At 41.8% G+C, this 23,979-nt stretch overlaps 1 protein-coding gene across 3 annotated transcripts in view; it reads right to left on the reverse strand.

Annotated features, from left to right (window-relative positions):
- Positions 1 to 23,979, reverse strand: part of LOC120574254 (spectrin beta chain, non-erythrocytic 4-like) — a 117,944-nt gene that overhangs the window by 71,661 nt on the left and 22,304 nt on the right. For 2 of the 3 annotated variants that reach the window (XM_039824520.1, XM_039824511.1), the window contains exons 1-14: positions 20,990 to 21,134; positions 19,932 to 20,083; positions 18,748 to 18,921; positions 11,472 to 11,563; positions 11,246 to 11,326; positions 10,793 to 10,908; positions 10,498 to 10,610; positions 9,596 to 9,783; positions 8,284 to 8,401; positions 7,847 to 8,005; positions 5,959 to 6,261; positions 5,457 to 5,607; positions 4,266 to 4,402; positions 1,335 to 1,484 (exon numbers count right to left, since the gene is read on the reverse strand). In XM_039824520.1, coding sequence (XP_039680454.1) covers positions 1,335 to 1,484; positions 4,266 to 4,402; positions 5,457 to 5,607; positions 5,959 to 6,261; positions 7,847 to 8,005; positions 8,284 to 8,401; positions 9,596 to 9,783; positions 10,498 to 10,610; positions 10,793 to 10,908; positions 11,246 to 11,326; positions 11,472 to 11,563; positions 18,748 to 18,921; positions 19,932 to 20,083; positions 20,990 to 21,134 — 2,079 coding nt within the window. Of the gene's footprint in view, positions 1 to 1,334; positions 1,485 to 4,265; positions 4,403 to 5,456; positions 5,608 to 5,958; positions 6,262 to 7,846; positions 8,006 to 8,283; positions 8,402 to 9,595; positions 9,784 to 10,497; positions 10,611 to 10,792; positions 10,909 to 11,245; positions 11,327 to 11,471; positions 11,564 to 18,747; positions 18,922 to 19,931; positions 20,084 to 20,989; positions 21,148 to 23,979 lie in introns of those variants that run through there. The other variant, XM_039824503.1, reaches the window with a different exon arrangement.

Here is a 23,979-nt window from a genome sequence, read left to right on the forward strand (position 1 = left end):
AAAAACATGCACAGCAACCCACACATGTGCTACTACTAATGACATCTTTTAGGAAGAACTGTGGAGCAAAACCCAGCCATGGCTATGTGTCTGGTTCTCAATTGTTTGACGGGCGTAGCAACAATAACTAGGGGGCGTGGCTTTTGCGAACGGTCAATTGCTACATACAGTATGTATTGTAAGTTTACATGTTTTGAATAGGATTTGTCATAAAAGTACGCCCATGCTGCAAAATGCCATTACACCAAGTAATTTATACTATGCAAAAATACCGGCATATTTTTCAATGAAATAATCAGAAATACCAGTCACCAAATGCAGGAACATTGATCTTTGACATTTGGATGCTTTGGTTGTATAGATATATATATTTTTACTTTAACATGCTCCTTACTGGCTTTATGCATGGTGCTGTTTCTTAATGGATGGTCAACTGACCAGCAATTTTACATGATAATAAAACCCCCAGAGTTAGACAAGTCGATACATACCCTTCTCATCTCCGTACGTGCTGTAATGCTGTCTGACGGCTCCAGCATTAGCTTAGCCCAGCACAAATCCTGCATGTAACTGGTTCCAACTAGCCTACTGCTCCGAATTGTGACAGAAGTGACAAAATAACGGTATATAGTATATAGTATGTATAGTCACAGCATGTAAAAAAAACAACGTAACATGAGACACAGCCATCTTCTAACCGTAAACAAACTGGGAACTATATTCTCAGACTGGCTTGCTGCGAGCATATCACTCCGCCCAAGTACTATATTCTTCCGCCTGAGAATATAGTTCCCGGTTTGTTTACGGTTAGAAGATGGCTGTGTCTCATGTTACATTGTTTTTTGTACACGCTGTGACTCTACAAATCACAGCATGTAAATAGGAACATGTTGGTGTTATTTTGTCACTTATTCGGAGCAGTAGGATTACTGGAACCATTCACCTGCCTGTTCTGTTATGGGCTGATGCCGCTGGATCCATCAGACAGCGTTACAGCACGCACAGAGATGAGAAGGGTATGTATGGACTTGTCTAACTCTGGGGGTTACGGTGAATAAACTAAATTCCCAATAAGTCGGCGTGTTCCTTTAAGTTGATTTTTTTGTAGGTGAGCTCAAATTTAAATTCCCTAAAGTACCTCAAGTTCAGAACAGAAACTCCAGGTACTGTAGGCACACAGGCACAGGCACGCACACACACACACACACACACACACACACACACACACACACACACACACACACACACACTCTCTCACACACTCTCTCACACGCACACACACACACACACACACACACACACACACACACACACACACACACACACACACACACCTGCAGCAGTGACCGGTGAGCCAGCAGTTCTCCTGCCAGAGTCTTGTGTTTTTGTAGTAACTTCAGCACACTGCTCAGGTCCTTCCCATAACCCTGCGCTCCCAGGATGGAGCTCTTCTCCCTGATCCAGGCCTCCGACTCCTCCAGCTCCTAACAGCAGAACAAACAGACAAACTAGATTTAAATTTTTTTTGTTTTAACAAATACAAACCTAATTCTAAAACAGAAAAAGGTTGAGGAGGAGGAAAAGATAGACTAAAAAAAAAAACATAAACAAAATGCAAAGAGAGGACAAAAAAAGATGAAGCAACGTATAAGTGTGAAAAGAAATCAGCATGTCACTAACAAAAGATCATTTAAAAAAAATATATAAAAGAAATAAGTTCAGAAATATAGAACAGTCCTCCCCTTTAATCCCTAAATCAGTCCAGTCTGTTTCCGAGAGCCTTTCCAAAAGGCAGAAGGGGAATTAGCCGAATTAATCAATGTGATATAAGTAGTGATTGGACAGTATGAACCAATGACTCTTTGTACAAAAAAATCCTCTATTCTAATTATACACTCATTACTTTCATAATTCGTTCTAAAAGCTTATTCACTAACATTAATAACTCGTTCATCACCTCTGTGTTATCAAAGCGACGGACAGCAGTCGGCTGCCAAGGGACTACAGATGAAAATTAGCTTTTTTGCTAACTCTGGCACATTTACATTTCGAGTGTAAACTAAAAATGTCAGTTAATGTGCATTGTCCCTTTTAAATAAATAAATAAAAATCTTCATGTCTGACACATGAATATGGACTGCCAACTGAGACATAATGATGCATAAAACTAAGCACAAAATAAAGGTACAAAAAAATGATGTTGGAATTCTAATTGTACCTGAGTGTTAAAAATAATCCAGAGTGAGTCCATAAAAGGGCAGCTTAATTAGACTAACATAGAGTTTGGTATGACCTGAGCAACTAATCGGATTATAGTTTTTACCTTCTCTCCCAGCCTATTAGAGAGACAGCTGTGTTATTCATAAAAACTGTAGTAGAGTATATAGTATATGCTGTTAAACACTAAACAATGGTCGGTCAGCCAGCACGGGTTTGTTCTCACGCAAAGCAACAAAGAACGTTATTATTAAGACAGTGTTTCGCTGTGTGACTTCTTACGTCTTCAGTAGAAACATTTCTGTTACTTGTCTCCTCTAGTTAGTTAGCTAGTTAGCTACTGGTTGTGGTTAAGGAGGAAGGCGAAGAGTTGGGGGCAGGGGGTGGCATGGAGAAATCCCTGCCATCGCTCCGCCACCAGGAGGCATACTGGGGTTAAAGGAGCGAACCGTCCGTGAATGGTGGTCCCCGGCTGACGACCCCTTAAGGCCGTTTTACAGTAGCTGCAGCCAAGCTGGCGCACGCCATCGTGACATCAAAATGACATAGATCTTGCCGGTGCGCCCAGATTTATAGCGCGAGAGCAGAGGTCGCGCACCACTTTTTTTTTTTTTCAGCGGCGCGCGACAAAGCGGAAACAGGAAGCATGAACGAGCTCCTGGGCAACCGGATGCCAGGACTCTCACAGTGACTGCAGGTCTCTCTTGTAAACTTACTGGGTTAAGATGAGCTCTTTTATGGTGAATGAAAGGCATGATCAAATGAAGTAGGTCATCGAATCAAATCGAAGCATTGACATCAATGCTGCTGCCAGTTCTGCCGTTGTTTATCTTTTTCTTCTTCTTCTAGTCCGTAGAAATAGCAAAGTCGGTAGCCTTTCCTCATTAGCGCCACCTCTGTTCAGGAGAAGACTGCAACTAGTGTCGCGACCACCTGCGCCGGTATAAATAGTTACGGCGATTCCATGACGTCACATTTGCGCGCACCAGCTGGGCTGCGGCTACTGTATAAGAGGCTTTAAGGTCTGGTAGGGGTGTTGGATCTGTCTCCCCAGAAGTCCTCACTTGAGGAGGTCTGTTCACCAAGGCAGCGGTGGAAGTGCGTCAGGCAGTAATGCCCTGCAGGTAGACCCGCAACCTGTATCTCAAACAGCTAGCTTACTCACTTACCTGTAAAAATGCAGTAATCCTAAACTCTACTCAAGACCTGTATATGCTGTTGCAAAGCCTTGGCCAGAAATAGAAGTCGATGAGTATAAAAGATGAATTAACGTGCATTTAAATATGGGCCTGTCGCGTTTGTGTGGCAGATTGAGGTGCTGAATTACCACAAATCTTACAACCCTGGTCTGTATATCTTTATGAAGGGTGCTTGGTGGCATGGTGGGATTGTCTGTGGCAATAAGGTGCCAGGGGCCCAGAGTCTGGGTTCAAACCCTGCCCATTTCCAGTAGCTGATTTACCATGACTTTGCAGATTTTCACTGTTCTAAACACAATGACAATAACGATCTACAGTAATCTATTTAAATCAGCTGCAGGTTTGGGATGCTCGAGATTAAATAATTTGGAAATCCAAACACAAAGACTGACACCCCTTTAAATATCTATCAAAGGCGGAGTGAAATGCCGGCTGTCATATAGAGATGGGCGACGCAATAATCATTTAAATACGGGGATAACGACACACATTTTTAGACAGTCTCTCAGAAGGCATTAATAGTGTTGCACTCGGTTGTACACACTAAAAAGATACAGAAACAGTTGTGTTAAGAATAAAAAAGGGGAGCTTGAGAGAGTTCAAACCCAGCTTACTTTCTCATCACCACAACCCCATCATGGATGTGGGAAAGAATTGTATGATGGGAACATCGGAACGATGGTTTTGGAAAGTTACAAAAACTGTAGGACACATCCCCCAATTCCCCAATTTGTGTGGAGGGAGCAGTTTTCAAGCACTCCAGATGCGGTATATTGGCCTCTGAACTTGCTTGGAACAAATAACTTGACTTTATCCTGCCTTTAGCCGCATCCCGTCGACCCATTTTACCTGAAAGAAGGCCCACAGTTGTCTCGACTCCTCAAGCTCATCGCGCCTTTTAGCTGCCAGTTGTTTCAGCTCCTCCAGACAGGAAGAGACATGGTTGACACGGTTACAGATCACCTGTGGGTCACACGGTTGGTAACCTGGGAAACAACAAAATGAGGTTAATTACCATTAAAAAAACAAAACAAAGAATAGATACAGCACTTCATTCATTACAGCAGTGTACTCTTAGCTGGACTACTTTAAAAAATAATATGAAAAACGTGCACAAAGTGCACTGAGCAGATCTCCTCACTGATATCAAGTCTCGAAAATCTATTTTCCAGTCGTCTCGAGGTGAAATACATTTTCACTTGACGAAATGAAATCAATACTGGATCATCGCTTCCTCTTTGTTTTATTTAGTCCGTTTTGGACGGATGACAAGCACCGAGGAACAGTTCAGAAACAATTGTTGCCTCTTCATTACAATTCAAATGAGTCTTATATTTTTTGCCAACATGTACCATAAGGTAATTTTAAAATGTTGATATTGTAGAGGTGTTGTTGTTTTTGCGCACAGCCTGTAGCTCTTATCAATACTTGCGGCCTTTTGTATAAAAATATGCATCAAATCTATCTAAATTTGTTTTGTTGTTTTTCTAAACATGTTGATTAATGGCCTTTTAAAATACAACTTTATGAAGTTCATTAGAATTCTGCATCCTGCAGTGGAATGATTATATATTTTTGGCATTGTTTTTATTTTCTGTTTTTAAGATAATTTTTTGGGCATTTCAGGCCTTTATTTTTTATAGGACAGCTGAAGACATGAAAGGAGAGAGAGAGGGGAAAAGATATGCAGAAAAGGGCCACAGGTCGCAGTTGAACCCGCGGCGGCTGCGTCGAGGAATAAATCTCTATATATGGGCGCGCTCTGACAGGTGAGCCATACAGCCACCCGACACTGTTTAAAAATGTTTTATCTCAGTGTACAATGCTAATTTGCCTTCACCTGAGATCATTCCTTTATGGTGAGTCTAACCAGATCAATTAAAAACCACATTTCTTTTCATCCCAGCCTTTATTACAGGCAATACAAACTTCAAACCTTGAAACTTTGTTAAGACTTTTGTTATCATATGAAGCTAAAGACGACAAAATGACACACTTCACCAGCGCTGTACACAATACACAAGATAGATGCGTGTATACCCTCTATAGTGGTGAATTTGAGTGCAGCGGTGTTGAGTGTCTCGACCCTCTCAGCCTGCACTGCAATGTCGGCTTCCTGCAGGCTGTGTTTCTGCAGCAGGTCGTCCACCTCCAGGAGATGCTTCCCAAAGTCCTTCGACAGAAGCTGGACCTGAGAGAGAGCGGGAGATGACAGGGAACGTGTGGTGTTATTATAAATAAGGAGGCTTTTTTTGTCTTCTACTTCCTCATTCAATTATTCTCTCTTCCATTTTCCTATATTCCCCTTGTCTTCATTTCCATTGATGAATCAAAAGCAAGCAAACATACTTTCACTCTGTGTCTTTCTTCTTTGACTCTTTGTCTTTCTGGATCTCCCCCATTTCTATTTTTCACTCTTCAAACCATGTAGACCCACTTTAACCTTCTCCACTATTTCTTTCCTCTGTCTTTATTTAACTACTGAATATAGTGCTCTCTCTCTCTCTCTCTCTCTCTCTCTACACAGCCTCCAGTACAGCACCTGTGTGTCCTCCATCCAGTCGATCATGTAGACCATGTCCTGAAAAGTCTTCTGCAGGGCCAGGTTCTTCTCCAGCCGGGTCCTCCTCCCAGCCACCAGCTCCTTCAGCAGACTCCACTGGCCCAGAATGTTCTCCTTACGTGCCAAGATACGCCGAATGTCGTAGTATCCTTCTGTCTCCATCTCTGCAGCAAGTTCCACCACCACGCCAATTCGCTCTTCATACGAGGCTATGTCTGCCTCGATGGCCTCGTGTTTCTTCATTGCCGCCTCGACTGCTGGTAGGTCATAGCCAAAATTGTCCTGTAGGCCGAGAGCAAAAAAAAAAATCAAAAGAAAAAGGTGTAAGGTGTGCCGCTGAGGCAAAGAGAGTGGGGAGACAAAGGGGGGAGGAGCGAAAAGAGAGAGTGAACGAACACTAATCTAAAGAAGATTAACCACTGAAACTATGACGACCAAAGGCAAACTGATTTGCACACAGCAGTACAGGACTTGACATACTGTATATGCACAGGTTGATTCTCCAGCCTTTGAATTCATCTGAATGGAACAATATTCTCTACTGCAGGCCTACTTTGTAAATTTAGACTGATGTAGGGCATGTACTTCACATAAAAAGTTGTACAGCTTTTTTATCATAATCTCAATAAAACATCTAGATCCTATTTATACATTTATAGTTTTCATTTCCAAAGTTAAACCGCTGGACAAAAGATGTCTCCTACTTCAAAAAAAGAGGAGAAGATGCAAGGCCCTGAGTCTTTAAGAAGCCTTTAATATTACATGACATCAACGCGTTTCAGCTGAAAGCCTTCGCCAGGGTGTTGAGGAAAAATCCACCACAGACACCTAGGGCCCTATTTTAACGATCTAAGCGCACGACGTGAAACGCATGGCGCAGGTACGTTTAGGGCGTGTCCTAATCCACTTTTGCTAGTTTCACGGCAGAAAAAAGGGTCCGTGCGCCGGGCGCATGGTTCAAAAGGGTTGTACTTAGTGTCTTCATTAATTCATAGGTGTGTTTTGGGCGTAACATGCAATAAACCAATCAGAGATCATCTCCCATTCCCTTTAAAAGCCAGGCGCGTTTGGACCTTGGAGCATTGCTATTATGATGGCCGATTTGCACCGTAATATTTTTATTTGTAATCTTTTGCATGTTTGTACGCTGTTGCGCTTCCTGTGCGCTGTGCATAAGCCTAGGTGCATTATTTACTAATTTGCTGTTAAAATAACAATGAAATGCTGCGTTACTGACTTTAGACCAGGTTTTTGTTGGTCAATGGCGCGACAACTTCCCGCTGCCTCAAGATAGCAATACGCCAAGAATGCACCTGAACACACCTCCCTGTAAGACCAGCACACCCATGGGCGCACAGATAGGCGCAGGTGCATTCGCTGGGCGGGAAATTGACAACTGAGTCGGTCTAAAACTAGCAAAGACACTTGTGTTGGGCTTCGCGCTGCAAGATAGGGCCCTTAAGTGGCAAAAGGCATGACACAAATGGGTTTAATGTGTGTCGAAGTGTACGTTGCATTTAGATTAGTTGTGATTGTCTTAAAACACAGTAAAAGTGAGCACAGAGAAACTTTCCCCCTGTAGCAGATGAGTTTGAAAACAGCCTTCTAATGTCAAGCTGTGCACAGTGAAGCACAAACATCCAGGTGAAGGGACGATAAGAACTGTGCAGGTACTTTTGTTTCACTGATAAAATTAAATTGAGCTGGTATTTATCATCTTATCACTAAGCATGCAGGATGATTTGACTTTCCAGAAAATAAGAAAAGAAAAATAGTTTGTATAAAACACTAATATTATTTCTCATGTTACTAAGGGGACTACAACTAGAAGAAGCATGTGTATAACCCAGCTGTATAAGGTCCCTACCTGCGATACAAGCCTCTGGTTCTCATTGAGCCAGGCTTGTCTCATGGTGGTTTTGTGGTCAAAGCACTGAGCCAGCAGCTCTAACTTCTCCTGACGAATCAGCTCCTTGCGCAGAGCCACGCCCCTCTCATGTTCAGCCTTCTCCAGTCTCTCCCAGGCCTGGACAGGAAATGAAAAATAAATACAATAAACAGTTTAATAGTGGTGATGTAATTGAGAAATAAAAGTAATGAAAACCAAAAACTGATCCAACACGTCAATGTGAGGTGGAAACCTTTGAAGGAGGTGCAGGTGTTTCCTCTCAACTGTTAAAGAGTGATGGCGATGGTTTTAATCGATCAATAACTCGCTGATATCAGCTGCCACTTTGTTTAGTTAAAGGTGAAATACTGTACTGTGTGTAAAAGAAAACCAATGCCAGCAGGTGGATGTATGACCTTGTTGATGTCTGAGATGAGCTTCCCATCATGAGGCACATAGGGTTTCTGGTTGTTGGCTCTAAGCTTGCTTTGGATGGTGAACAGAAGGACCTCGAGATTCCCCTTCTCCTGAAACCTGAGCGAGAAACAGAAAACTTTAGTTTGTGTTACTGTTTCACAAAATGGCCTCGTCTCTCTCAATAGTCCTCCACGCTGAAAGTAGCAACTTTGTTAAAAAAAAAAAAAAACTAAGCCACAAAGTTGGTCAGGGTTTCAGTGTCTTGCTCAAGGACAAGTTAACAGCATGAAAACCTGCTCCCAGGGAGGTCTGACGACTGTGCTCGCTCCGCTACCCTGCTGCCCGGTGTCATGGCCATTCATCACTCTGAGGGAATCTACTGTATGAACACCTGGTGGTGTTTAATACAGCTTCAAACCAATATATGGTGACATATTCGGAAAACATGCATTGTCAATTTCGTGGTAACTAACCTATTCTGAGAAGCATGTCATCTATGGCTGGAATTATTGATTCATCTGCTTATTGTTCTCTGGATTAATCTATTGTTATGTCTATACATAGTGAAAATGCCCATTATAATAACCCCGAGCTTAAGGTGATGTCTGCTTTTTGTATCTGACCAACAATCCAAAACCTTGAGATATTCAGTTTATTATCATACATCAAAGCAAAGCAGCAAATCCTCACATTGGACAGGCTGGAACCAGTCAATTTGGGGCATTTTTGGAAAAATGACTAACGATGATAAAAAAAAATATATATCTGCTGATCAGATGGAAGTCATACAGTAATCTTAAAGTTTTGCATGTTTCAGCTTCAGTTGAAAAAGTACACAATTAAGTACAATTATGTTTTTACACATTTTTTCTGATCATGCCGCCATAAAGGCCAGTTTTTAACCTACTTGCTTACTGTTGTTGAATGATTAAACAACATAACATAAGGGCTGCAAATGATGATTATTTTTTGTTCCCATTAATTGATTAATCAAGAAAAGACGCAAATTCACACATTTCAGAAGCGGGAAATGATCAGTCCGTTAATGTTGTAGTTGATAGACTTCTATGCATCGACATTACGGATTAATTGAATTAGTTTGTAGCTACAATCATCATCATCTTGAACCACAATCAATGGTCAGAATAGACCACATCAACCAATAGTTGCCAGTAGTATTTACGAGCAGTGTGTTAATGCTCTTCAGTATAGGGCATGCATGAGTAGGCATACTTATGTTTGTGTGTGCTATGTAATAAATGACTGGTAATGGTATTTCAAGATGCCATTTTAAAAATCCACAAAACGTACTTGATGGGCTTCTCTATGGTGCAGTAGGTTGTGAAGGCCTGCAGCTGCTGTTGAACTCCGGTCAGCGAGTTGGCAAACTTCTGGTTGCTAATGACCGCGATGGTCTTTTCTATCCAGTCCAGCAGGTCTGACGCCAGAGCCTCATAGCGGTTGATGATCTTCTCTGCCTCAATACAGTTGTCTAGTACCTGAGATAAAGAGAGAGAGAATGGGATACAGAGTTAAGAAAAAAGCAGACACTGGAAGAGAGAGATACACAGTGATAGAAAGAGAATTCTTTTGAATTATCATGTTTTTACATTTCTTGCTTTTCGTGAGCCCCTGCAAATTTTGATGAATTGTTACTTGTGTCTAGAACAACAAAACAAAAAGAATCAGAGAAGCGAAAGAAAAGAAAGGACCTAAAGAGAGAGCGAAGGGAGTCAGTGGAGCAAAAGAAAGAACACAAAAGTAAGAAAATGAGTGTTGCTCAGGGAGAAGACAAAATAACAGAGACTGAAGAGGAAACTTTAGTGGCCAAAAGTAATCCCATCCCGCATCTATTTCTCACCGGTAGCTATCCCGCAACTTTATAAACATATGAGGCAGGTGTTTATATGAGGCAGAGTTTGGAGTCGGAAATATTGAATATTTTTCATCCACGACCGTACGTAAGTCTCAGTGTGCACTATATGGTTGTGAATCTATTTTGATGTGTTTTCCCGTAACTTTTGTAATTTTATATATGTTTAAAAATATCAAAATTAATATCGATATCGCAAAATTCATAATCGATATCGCAATATCACATTTTGTCAATATCGTGCAACCCTACTAGCTAGCAAACACCGCTTGCCCTTTCATGGAATGTCTATGTGTGTGTGTGTGTGTGTGTGTGTATCTGCACGTGTGTAATTCGTTACCTTGCCAACCCTCTTGCCCTCCACAATAAGAGCCTTCATCTTGGAGAAGTAGTGGTAGTAGGAGACCACATAAGTGATGATGGACTTTTCGTCTGGGTTCTCTGTGTTTACATCTGCACCGAAGGAAGGTGGAGGAGACAGAGATAAGAGGAGTTAACTGCTTGACTTTAGGTGGAGGCACACCGTTACTATTTATCTCAGTGAGTTAAATAGCAAAAGAAAAATCACTCTTATGGCACGGTTATAGATATTTCTGTATGTAATTTGGACACCAAAACGAGCCAAACATTCGTACCCTCGGGGTCCAGGAGTTTGGTGAGGCCCAGGTGCTGCTCAGCGACGTTGAAGGCTTGCTGGAGGTTGTGAGTTGCATTGGACCGCGTCAGCTTGTGGAACTCAATCAGGTCAGGTCTGGAGGGCACAAGATGATGAGACAGAATGTGTCATGTTTGTAGGACTCTAATCCTAAATCAGTCTAAACCCATCACACGTCTTAGTTTCCACTTTATCTTTGTCTGTTTATCTACTGTAAATAAGTGTGTATGTATTTTGTTTTTAATCATGTTTTTACATCAAAATCCTATTATTTTAATTCGTGGAAAACTGAGAAAATAAAACAATTCCTGTTTTGTTTTTTTTAAACGCAGTAACGTTGCAAACACTGTTTTCTACTTGCTGCTGTCATCATGTAAAACTTGCAAATTCTAAACATGTTAGCATGCTGGGGAGCATTAACATTTCAAACTACCTGTGTCTGTGTATGAGGGCGTTGAAGGCGAGGCCGTCTCTCCAGCAGGTGGTGAAGTTCTGGATGTTGACCTCAGGGTACCTGGAGCACGGAGACATCTTTAAATGGAGGACCAAGGAGCACCAACGTACTAACACTAACATACCCACTCGGTAAATTACGTGAATGATCACGGAATTCACAGTTGCAGCTTACAGTTTCCTGTATTATTTATTTGACTGCTCACCCTGCCGTCTTCATCTGGCACCAGAGCAGCAGGGCATCCTTGGCAGAGCGAGTTTCTCTGTTGTCCTCTGTCTCTATTTTGATCACCTGAATCTGAACAAGAACACAACAAAGCAACCGTTTAGCATTTGTTTTGGGAGAGACATTGTGGCATGGACCCTAAACCTTCTGTGTCACAGACCAGATACATGCGCTGCATATATATATATATTATTTTTTTTTTTTTTTGGGGGGCTTTTCCCTTTATTAGACAGTGACAGTGGATAGACAGGAAAGGGGGAGAGAGATGGGGGATGACAGGCAGCAAAGGGCAGCAGGTCGGATTCGAACCCACGCCGCTGCAAAGGCCTCAGCCTATATGGAGCGAACGCTCTTACTGGGTGAGCTATAGGCCGCCCCCTGCGCTGCTTTCTTCTTGGGAACATACATTCACATTTTAGATAATTACCTGTGTCTACTGGTGTGTTGTTGTTGTTCTGCCTAATATCGCAAGCTGGCTAGCAGAGTCATCGTACTTATTAGCTACCTGTAGTCATGCTCCAATTCAAAAACACCATATTTTTGTTGTACTGCACATTGCTGCAGCTCCTCTTTTCACCCTGTGTGTTGAGCTCTCTGTTTTAGCTACAGAGTGAGGCATCTCACTTCTGATCCATCTTTAGCAGCTAGGCGAGCATTATAACGTGTTACAAAGTGACGCACGTTCGTCACAGAAGTAAAGGCTGGACTACAACAGAGCTGTTTGGAGCAGTTGGTGAACAGTGTTTTCTGTTGGAGATGGTAAGTCCCGTTGGGGTGGACTTTGGGCTTTTTCACTTTGTAAACCTATAACATGTACAAAAAAGATATTTAACACAATAATATAAAGGGAAAAAGCCAAAAAGCATAATATGAGCACTTTAAGATTTGTTTAACCATGACAAAGTTTGTCACCCACTTCAGTCCTGCCCACAAAGGCTCTGATTGGCTCAGGGGTTTCTCCAACCGGGGGCAACACCAGCCCTAATTGAATCACTTGTTAAAAAAAAACTCAGGTGGCAACTTAGACTTCTGGAACCAGTCAAGAGCAAAGGTCAGAGCCACATTGCCCTGACAGTATTCCTGAAACCTCAAAGGAACACACACACTGTGAGAGAGACTTAAAGGTCCAATGTGTAGGAATTTCTCCCATCTAGCGTTGAGATCATACGTATATTGCAATCAACTCTCTCGCACCACGCTGTTCAAAGTATGTATTACAGCATTTTTCTGATATCCTTTTTCTTTTCTGGGTGAAGAAGAAGTTTGACATTTTTGGATTTTGAATACGTGTGGTCCTCCAGGTTTCCTTCTTCAAACTTGCCGGGGGGCCGGGAAGCTACGATACCCATTAGCAGCATTAGCAGCACCTGTGAGTTTATCATGTGACAGCGAAAAGGCGAAAGGCGGAGCAGTATGTCCTGTATGTCCCTTACCAGCTAATGTATTTCATGATGGCGCATGAATATGGAGCATCTAGTTCATGCAAATGCAAATGTAAAATTTCAAGCCAAAAGGAATACTTGGAATTGATGGTGGAGTTAAATATTCATGAAAAGGACAAATTTGTGAACTGGCAACACAAATTTTGAGAATGAACAACAAAAAATGTTACACACTGGACCTTTAACAGTAAAAACAGACAAGAGCAATAAGAGCAGAGGATTTCAGTGCAAGGAAGTGCAGAGCCATTATAACGCCTGATGATAGGTGACAGTGACAGCCATTCAACCAATAACATCACAGTGACATGATCCAAGGTAATTGGGGACATCACACCCTGGAATCAGCTGCTACCCACACACACACACACACACACACACACACACACACACACACAGTCCTACATGTAAAAGCAGACACACAAAAACAACGCCTATGCATGAACACACATACAAAAAGATGAACACATGTACACAAATGCTCACCAATAGAGACCAGATTAGGTTTGTGATTACACTAAAATCATCTGTCTCTTTATCCCGAGAGGATATCACAATTTTAAACTAACATTGGATGTTATTTTAGCAGCAGATACATCATAACTGAAATATAAACATTGCATTAACTACTGTAAAGATCTGAATATGGTAAAAAAAAACACACTGTATATCACTGTAACCTAAATATTCTTTTTGGAAGAAAGCCATCACTATAGGCTGGAACTTGTGAGCTATTAGTATTTGCCATTATTTTTGAGATGCAGATGTATTTTAATGATTAATCAGTATGTCCAACAAATAATCGACGGAATGATGATTAAAAATCGAACAGTTAGCTGCTGTCCTAGCTGGAGAAAACATGAGGAAAACAGAGAAAATAAAATTGCAGTGATGTTTAACATAGAAAAGTAGTTCTAAATTGAACATTTTAGTTGAATTCACACTTCAACACGAGTCCTATAGTTTGTCTATTACGATGTAAAGTGTGTCTGCTGTAAACCAACTAAAAAAGGGTAAGAACAAGAGTAGGGTAAAACAACATTGTTAAAATAATGTACCAGATAAACCCACAGGGGAATGTATAAAATCATCAAGCATCTTAGCCATGTCACAACATTACATTATGACGTGCATTCAGTAAAAATCTGAATCTATGTATCTGGTCAAATTTACAGTAAAGCCACATCAATGAGTCTCAATTCTGACTCTGTAAACAGCAAGCGAGCTGGCAGCGTTTTAGGTAAGCAAACACACACGCACACACGCACACACGCACACACGCACACACGCACACACGCGCACGCACACACATAAACATACACATACACACACAAACACTGCACTCAAGGACATTCAGCCAACCATATACAACATTAATTGAAGTCCCTGCAAATAATAACAGTCTGTTATTATTTGTGAATGGTTCTGTAAATACATTAGGATTACCTCTTCCTTTGCCTGTCAATCCTCTCCCTTCTTTCCTCTCTCTCCCTCTCTCTCCCTCTCTTTCTGTCTCGCTCACTCTTTCCGCCTGTGTGCAGTTACTGCAGTGGTTTGGCCCTACCTGCTGACTGGACAAAGCAAACTCTCACTTTCACCACAGAGGAAGGGAGGAAAGCGGAAAAGAACTGGAGAAGAGGAGAGTCAAAGTGCAAGAGGAAAAGATAACATACTGTACAGAGACAAACCATGGACCAGTATCCATCCTACTGACATTATTCTTAGCACTTAAATGTTAAATGTTTAAATGTTGTTAAATTAAGTTATTGACCTTATGAACTGCCGTCAGATTTGGAATCGAGGCTCAGGCAGTTACGGCCAATTGAGTAATGGCAAAAATCCCAGGTCTGGTTTACAAGCAAACTACAAAACCAACTGTTTCTTGGCCTAAAGTTGATTAGTCTCCCAAATGTACTGTGTATTTTAAAATGTAATGTGTTCCATATGCAGCCAAGTCACATTAGTGCCTTCACATTAGTTGCAGATTAATTTGCAAAAACATCTCCAAAATTAATCTGATTCATAAATCTAATTTTGAATGTCTTTGTGTGCTGTGCAGCTAGTGTCATTATTTAATGTATTCATAATCAGTTAGCAGCTTTTCTCTGTTCAAATCCCAATATTTAATCTCTCTACATGGTCCCTTAGAATTTGTTTTCATTTCTGTTTTGTCCCCTTAACTTAAAAGGCTTTTTGCCAGGTTGGAATTCTAAAAAAATAATGTTTTTTTTAGGTTGCACAAGTTAAATGCCTGTTTAAATAATGGCAAATAAAGGAGATGTGTGAAAAGGCTTACATGCTAATAATCAGTAGGAATGGCAGTAGCCTAAAGAAGACAAATAATAAGGACAACAACAAAGAGTGTGGTTTACTGTATGGAAACTGAAGAACCGGATTTCTATTTTCAATCCAAAAGTAATCCCTCTCAATCATCACTTAGAAGTGTGTAGTTTGTGTGTAGAAGCTCTGCATTCACTCATAATCCAGCAATATGGCAGCTTCCCACGGAGGTGTGGGTTTGTTTGTGCTTTAGAACATAATCTCTGTAAAACAATAGAGAAAAGAGCCTTCTATTTCTCTGATTACTGCTTTGTACGGCTCTCCCTCTCTTCATTCACTCTCTAGCTCGCTCGACCACCACTGCGATCTCTCTCTCTCTCTCTCTCTCTCTCTCTCTCTCTCTCTCTCTCTCTCTCTCTCTCTTTCTGGCCGTTGAGCCAGGGCAAACTTTGATTGGTGTGTTTACAAACAGTAGTAGCCATAATCACTACATTTTCTTTTATTTAAGATTATTTTTTGGACATTTTAGGCTTTTATTATGCAGGACAGCTAAATATGTGAAAGGGGGGGAACGACATGCAGCAAAGGGCTGCAGGTCGGAGCTGTACCTGCGGCCGCTGCGACAAGGACTGAGCATTTGTACATAGGGGCGCACGCTCTACCACGTGAGCTATCCAGGCGCCCCACTCACTACATAGTCTGCCTTTGATCCTTAGAAACGTGACACTGACTGAAGATCACGGTTAGGCCCCACCCGTTGCTTATTTACCACAACATCGATGCTCGTGGTTTCCCATCAGCCAACCATCCTTTCCCCCTATACTCACTTCTTTCATAATTACTCTCTCTGTTCCACACACACACACACACCCCGTAACACCAGTCTTCCGCACTACTCGTCTTTCTCAGCGCATGCAAAATTGAAGAGGCCATCGACTGGTGGCCCTTTAGAGCAGTAGAGCAGACGACAGCCAAGCTCGCAGCTAATGGTGGCAGAGCTTGTAGTCAGCTAACACTACTGTAGCTCAAACTGTACAGTTACATATGCTAAGCTGGACTCAAAACACAACAAAAACCAGCAACAAACAGGTGATACCTTATTAACAAGTGTACTATCAAGACTGTTTCTGCTTTCTTAAGCATCGCTGTACTACAGCTATTAAATAATTATGTGGAGCATATTTCTAAACTGTGTTTTTCTACACAGTCTACTTAACTAATTACCTAACAACATGTCATTCAGCTTAAACACTGAAACTTGACTTACTTTGATACAATACTGTTGTGGGAAATTTAGATGGCAAGGACAAAAAAAACACATTTTACACATGGGATATGCACGCTGTGATTTTATGATTACAAAAATAAAGACCACAAACTCTGCCATGCACACGTACACGTGAATAATGACCACCATGAACTAGGCTTCAACAGTGAACATCATACAACATCCATTTCAACATGTACACCGAAATTATGAGTGCAGTTATATTGCACACACAGCACATTCATCCTCTTTGCCTCACTAGCCTGGCTGTCAGAGGGTCACTCGACATACTAAGGCCTACGTCTACTAGTAGTGCTGTAAAATGTGCTTTGTGGTAGGTCGCCAGCCCTAGCATGACAATACTGAGTCCCAGGAGACAGCTACTTGGCACCTGTGCACCGTGAATGTTACAGAAGGGTCTGAGTAATGCTAAACAAGCATTTTGTGCCAAAGCCACAGTGTAGCACTGAAGCATAATAAAGAGGAGCTGTGGGCTTCTGCTGTACTTACATGGCAGGAATTGCTCCTGTATCACTGCTGCTTTGGCCTGGAAACCAGTGTGTGTGTGTGTGTGTGTGTGTGTGTGTGTGTGTGTGTGTGTGTGTGTGTGTGTGTGTGTGTGTGTGTGTGTGTGTGTGTGTGTGAGACTAGATAGATAGCCTGACTGATGAAGTGTGTATGTAAGACAGCGAGTGCAGTGTGGGCACGTGTGTGTGTGTGTGTGTGTGTGTGTGTGTGTGTGCGTCCTTGTTGAAGAGCAGACTGGAAGGCGACTGCTACCTCTAGGCCGCTGAGCCCTGAGTGACATTCAGGCTCTATCCACCAAACACTGCTGTCTCTGTCGCACACTGATGATGCGGCAGTTGTGACATCCTCCCCCAAACAGAACCGCTGGCAGCTCATCCTAAATGAAGCCACTGCTGATTGCAGCATCCTTGTGCTTCACTAAGTGGCACGGAAACATGTGCCAGCATCTCGGTGCACTTATGGAGAAGCTCATGTTTAAGCCTCACGGGAAGAATCAAATCATTGAAAAAGTCAGTCCATAATTTTGCCTTTTTTTCTAGTGTACTTTTACAAAGTATTAGCTAGAAAGACCTTTGTGATACTGCGGACATCATATCTCAAGACACTTGACTACAGATAGAGTAGGTCTAGACCACACTCTATAATTTACAGAAACCCAACGATTCCTCCAAGAGCATGCATTTGGTGTGACAGTAGCAAGGAAAAACTAACTTTTAACAGGCAGAAACCTCAGATAGAACCTGGCTCTTGGTGGAGCAGCCATCTGCCGCGACCAGATATCAGGTCACTACTAGGCTTAAAGTTATTATCTTTAAGATCTTCATGCGGTCTACATGTCCAAGTATCCCTGGGCAGGAACCCTGAATTGCTCCCGATGCAGCACTATCGGTGTGTGAATAAAGGTCGCTTTGGATTAAAGCGTCAGCTAAATGTAATGTAATAATTACCGCATTATTGTAGTTTTCGGTTAGTGGTTGAAGTCCGCTATTTAAGCACTTGATTCAAATTCTTCACACACACACAAGAGAGTCACAGGAAACAATTTAGTATGTAATCCAGTTTTCACTCTTGTAATGCCGAATCAGAGCTGTATTAAGTTACTGCAAATGCAAACTGAACATTTCTGCCTGGTGCTGCTTCACATTGGACTGGCTTTGATTGTAAAGCAATCACAAGAAACTCACTTACTGTAGTCTACAAAACTAAATACGACATGGTCAGTTTCAGCATTTTTTGAGTGAGGATCAGTTATAAATATTGCAGGGAGTCATGTAACGACAATGACCAACCGCAGTGAGCTCTTAGATAAAGAGCTGTAGACAACAGGCTGCAGATCTCCGACTCCTCAGCAAGGTAACCAACTGCACCACTGTGTCCTGCTGTTGTGTGAAAGACTTCCTTGCGGTGTGCGCAGCATGAACTCTGAAACCTCAGATAAATGATCGCGGCTGCAACTGCAGTGACAACGTGAGTTTGTTTGGTTGCCCTGTAAAAAGATACACCAGCTCCTCTTCTGTTGTATTTCTGACAAAGTAGCTTTTCAAGAAACTTGCCATTAGCACAGTAACCCTGTGTGTGTGTGTGTCAACAAACTGATAGCTCTTAGGTCAAGACACCTGGCCATGACTCCACCAAATGCAAGAGACATCTCCCAAATCTAACTACTGCATCATTGAGCTGTGATCAAATGCCATACAACAATCTTACCAATACATATGTGTTTTACATGTGTTTGTGTTTACCTGGAAGCGTAGGATGATGGTCCACATAAGGCCCAGGGTGAGACGGTGGTTTCCATCCACAATGTCATGGGAACCAACATTTTCCAGGTGAACCCTCTGCTCTTTAAGGAACTGGAGGGCTTTGTCAACATTCTCCAGGCAGTGAATCCGCATACGACCCCGTGTGGGCCTCGGCTGGGGAAAATCACAGGGATTATAAACATACATGCCAAAAAACATAATGCTGCCATCAATTGTAAACTGTAAAAACAGGACTAGAGCTGAAATTATGAGAATGTTATGAAAAAAAAACGAGAGAATGAAAAGTTCAGGGACAAATCATTTCTCACATGTATCCTCCTCAGTGAAGTAAAGGAGACAGCTAATGGACAACTACAGTACATCAGAGGATCCAGTTTGACTACTGTGGAAAAATGGGCTCCACAGAAATGCTTTCATCAGAAAATCAGTTCCACTTGACACCAAGTGTTTACACTCGCTGCAGGTTTAAAAAAATCAGAAATGACCAAAACATTACAAAATAAGTGTACATAGAAACTTTTCCGATGGCTAAAGTTATAGTACTTGGAAAAATAAAAAAACAAGCTATCTAGTGAGTCAGCTAGGTCACACAGCTAATTTTTAAATAATGTATTGATGTTGAGAAAGGCATACAGCATCTTTAACACTTCACATCCTATGGTGGATCAATTAAGAGAGACTACAAAATTGATACAAAGCCCATTATTAATTACCGTGTGTGTGTGTGTGTGTGTGTGTGTGTGTGTGTGTGTGTGTGTGTGTGTGTGTGTAAAGAGCTGACAAATTTGAGTCCCGTCGGGTTCAGTCTTAATTTTTATCATTTTACACGGGCTCGGGCTTATGCGCCGGGTTGCGCGGTAAATGAGCGGTCAGGTGATGCGTTTCGATTAGCATGAAAACGGATGCTGAGGAGGTGAAATGGAGGCTGACCTCTGGAGGATTTATTTTATTTCTTTGTTCCAACCTCCAAGTGGCCTATAGCCTACGTTTCAATAATGTCGGGCTGTAAACGGGTTCGGGATTTTAAAAAGCTGTCAATCAAAATGTACTTGTCGGGCTCGGGCCGAATTCTGTCGTGCTCGTGCCTTGTCGGGCCTAGCTTTTATGGCCCGGTTACAGCTCTGTGCGTGTGTGTGTGTGTGTGTGCGTGTGTGTGTTCCCACCAGCAGCTCTCCACTGAGGACCTCCAGCAGTCTGGTGAGCATGTATCCATCCCTCAGGTCATTGTAGAGGTCCGCTATGCGACAGGACACTCTGGCCAGATGGGAGTTAACCCACTTGGTAAAAGTCTTCTTCTGCACCGCATCTCGCTCATCTGAGGAAAATAAGAGAATCAGCGTTACGTCAAAGGAAAGGGGAACGGGAACAACAATTGCTCTCTGCTGAATGAGACATCTCGGATAATATCAAGTCAAATATTAAATAAATATTAAAAGCTACCACTAGCATTAAATCTAGTCGTGCTTATCCTGTGAGATGTGTTACCTAAAATATGATGTGCAGGATTGATTTTCAATTCTTACCTTCTTTAAACTAGTGTTAGAAGATTTGTAGGGTCAAATAAGACAAGCAATCAACTTAAAATATTGTTCTTTTATCATTTTAGAAAATAAATCTAGCCTTTGAGAAGTCATAATAAAATGATTAAAAAGAAGACCTTTTTTAAAAAAAACTAAAATTCAAAACAGCAAAGAATCAACACAATGCACATGATGTGTATTAATACTAGTGCTCCACGATATATAATAAATATATAAATATCTAATTGCGATTATTTTGACTGATATTGCGATAGCGATATGATTCACGATATTGGAGGGAATGATAATTGTTGTATCATTATTCTCATTTTCATTGAAAAGTATTAAAATAAAAAATGTAAATGATTATAGTGTGATTTTTGCGAGGATCTGTACCAAACATTATTCTATTCTAAGGGGTGGGGGACTGTGAATGTGATTTATGTTGTTAAAAACAATAAAAACCTTTGAACCAGAATGGTTTGACACCTATTTTGCATTTAACAAATATGAAACCCTGCAATTTGGAAATTGCACTGGTCCATATTGCGATTTTTAATTGTGCAGCCCTAATTAATAGCCCTACTGATACAGATGTGTTTGTAGTGTGTGTGTGTGTATATGTGTGAGTATATGTGTGTGTGTGTGTGTTTGTGTGTGTGATTGTATGGATTTGAGTAATATCGTGCGCGAGCTCTGACCTGCCAGGGCCTTGATGCGGGAGCACTCGAACAGCTTGGAGCTGGTACACTCCGTCTCCCAGAATCCCGAGCTGCTTGGTCGGTTGTTGTTGTTGAGCTGGCGCTGGGCTTCCGCGTTGTCCAGGTCTGGGGAGGCATTAGCCATCGCGCCCGACGCCCTGCAACAAACAGACAGAAACACAGGTATATATATATATATATATATACACATACAATATAACAGTCGACATTTCCATTTTGTTACAAATTTGATTAAAATATCAGTTTGTCGGTGTTGTCTTCCGGCAAAATAAAGGATCTCATAAAGTCTGTCTGGTAAGAGATGTAGTTTAATTGTCGTAGATTTTAAAAATGTACTAGGTGTTTTTGGGAACAAAGAATACCTGAATTAACTCTAACTAGACAGACGTTGACAGGTGGAGGCTCCTCCAGCCTCTGGTGGCTCTGAACCAACTTCCTGCCCTGAACTGTGATCCAAATCAAACATCCCTGCACACCACATACAGCACAAGGTGTGTGTGTGTGCTTCCTGCATGGGCTCACATATGGCATTTCTCCCTGTTCATTCAACTCTCACTGTCTTGTGTGTGTGTGAGTGTGAAAGCGACACTCTGACTGTACGAGAGATTCCCACCATGTTTTTATTTGACATGACACCAAAGACTCAACACCACATTAAAGCATTGCGTTGCAGTGGGGAGCGTCCTGTGTGGGTCCCTGGAAGTGTTACTGTCTTTCTTGGTGTTTGGTGTTTTAAGCCCCCAACGTCGTCTTCCAGGCAGCGCTGCCTGGAAGGCACTAAGATTAGGCAATGGTTAGGGTTAGGTGCCTTGAAGTCGACGGTCGCAGCGCTGCCTTGAAGTCGACGTTGCGCCTCTGTCTGGAGAAGTCATGTGATGCAGCCTAACATCACACAGTGTGTCATCACCATAGAAATACACACACAAAGATCCCAGTTTTAAATATCTGTACATATTTATGTCTGATGTAAAATTGTAGTGTCTTTACATTTTTATTAGAATATACTTTTTGTTTCATATTGTTTAACCATACAAGTAGATTTATAAAATGATATAAACCCATCCTAATATTGTGTTAATGTACATATAACTGTTTATTGTGTTTTGTCTGATGCTTTGGCAACATTGTTATTGAAACATTCATGCCAATAAAGCCCCTTGAATTGAACTGAATTGAATTAATAAGGAACATGTTGTATGTATGTTCTATGGTCATCCCATTCTGGAACTTGTCGTGCAGAGTGACATCATGGCAACAATGCCGGCAACAGTCGTCTGCCCAACTCCCGGCGTACAGCTCGAGGACCGGAAGAAAGACCAACTGGAAACTCAAGAACTCATCAACCAGCTGGTCTCCGAAAATGCTGGCCTGGAGGAAGAGAAGAGGAGAATCCTGACGGCTCTACGTTCAGAGAGAACCATAAGGAAAAATGTCCAAAAGGAGAGTAAAATCAAGGAGAAGGAGAAAAATGAAGAGATTCACTCTCTCAGAGAAAGTCTGAAGGCAGAGAAGGACATCTCCCTGTCAGCCAAACTCCACTGGAGTGGTGAGTTCAACCGGGTCGTCGGGCTCTTGAAACAGGAGCAACAGAGGAACAGAGACACCCAGGAGAAGAAGATTAATGGTATATTATCAAGCATACCAAACCAGAATTTGATGGACAAGGACGCAACGCTCCAAACTCAGAGGCAGAGGACAACGATAGGAAGTTGAGCCATGTCGTCCAGGAAAAGGATGACCTGATCAACAAAATAACCGAGGAAAAGACGGCTCTAGGAGCAAAGTATTTGGAGAGCGAAGCCAAGCTCATGGAGAAGGAACGGCAGATCATCCAGAGGGAGGCAGAGTTTGAAACAAAACTCTCCACTCTGGAAGACCAAATGACGTGTGAGCTCGCTGCAAAAGAGGAGAGCTTTGAGAACGAAATCAAGATCTTAAAAGAGAAAATCTCTGCTCTTCAGATACAAACCCACAGCCTCCAGGAGTTTGAAAAGATGAGCAGAAGGATGGAGGAGTGGATTACCAAAGAGAGCCAAATGGAGAATGAAATCAAGCTCCTAAAAGAGCAAAACTCTGATCTTCAGGTACATTACCACAGCCTCCAGGAGATGGAAAAGAACAGCAGAAGGATGGAGAAGGAGTGGATTAACAAAGAGAGCCAAATGGAGAACAAAATCAAGCTCATAAAAGAGCAAAACTCTGATCTTCAGGTCAATCTCCTTAGCCTGCAGGAGCTGGCTCAAAAAACAGACAAGGAGAAGGCCAGAATGAAAAAGGAGGAACAGAAGGCCAAGAAGGCGGCAGAAAAGAGGCTGAAAAAGGAGAGGAAAGAGGAGGAGGAGAGAGAGAATAAACAGAAGGAGGAAAATAGGAAGCAAGAGAAGGAAGAATTGAAAAGACAGGAGAAGGAAAAAGAGGAGATGGAGAAAAAAGCAAAGAAAGAGAGGAAGGAGCAGGCGAAGAGAGAGAAAGAGGGATTGAAAAGACAGAAGAAAGAAAAGGAGGCGAGAGCGATGGAAGAGGAGCAGAAGGAGAAGAGAGAGGATTAACATCATCAACCTTTCTCGACCCCCCCCCCCTCCCTCCTTCTAAAACCAGGTGATCTGGTTACCTGCCACATTTCAAAAACTTGCAGGTTAAAATTTTAAAATAGTGTTGGTGTACTCCGGGTGATCGAGTTTTACTGCCACATTTCAATTATTAAAATATATATATTTATAAATAAATCTCTTATCTGTGCATTTGTCTTTTTAAATGGGTTCAATAAAAACACACATCTACCGTGAAAACCTGACCGCAAATGTTTCACATATTTACCTTTTTTGATTGAACTGAAGATGATCTTTCATTTTCACCTTCACACAATATCAAGTGATCCTGGAGTCTAAGGGCACGTTCACACCTTCTGACATGTTTTTTTAACAGTCACTGGTTCACACCTTTAATGCTGTAGACTCGGTGCGATTCGG

The sequence above is a fragment of the Perca fluviatilis genome, chromosome 2 (genome assembly GCF_010015445.1).
Source record: "Perca fluviatilis chromosome 2, GENO_Pfluv_1.0, whole genome shotgun sequence".
Taxonomy (NCBI): Eukaryota; Metazoa; Chordata; class Actinopteri; order Perciformes; family Percidae; genus Perca; species Perca fluviatilis.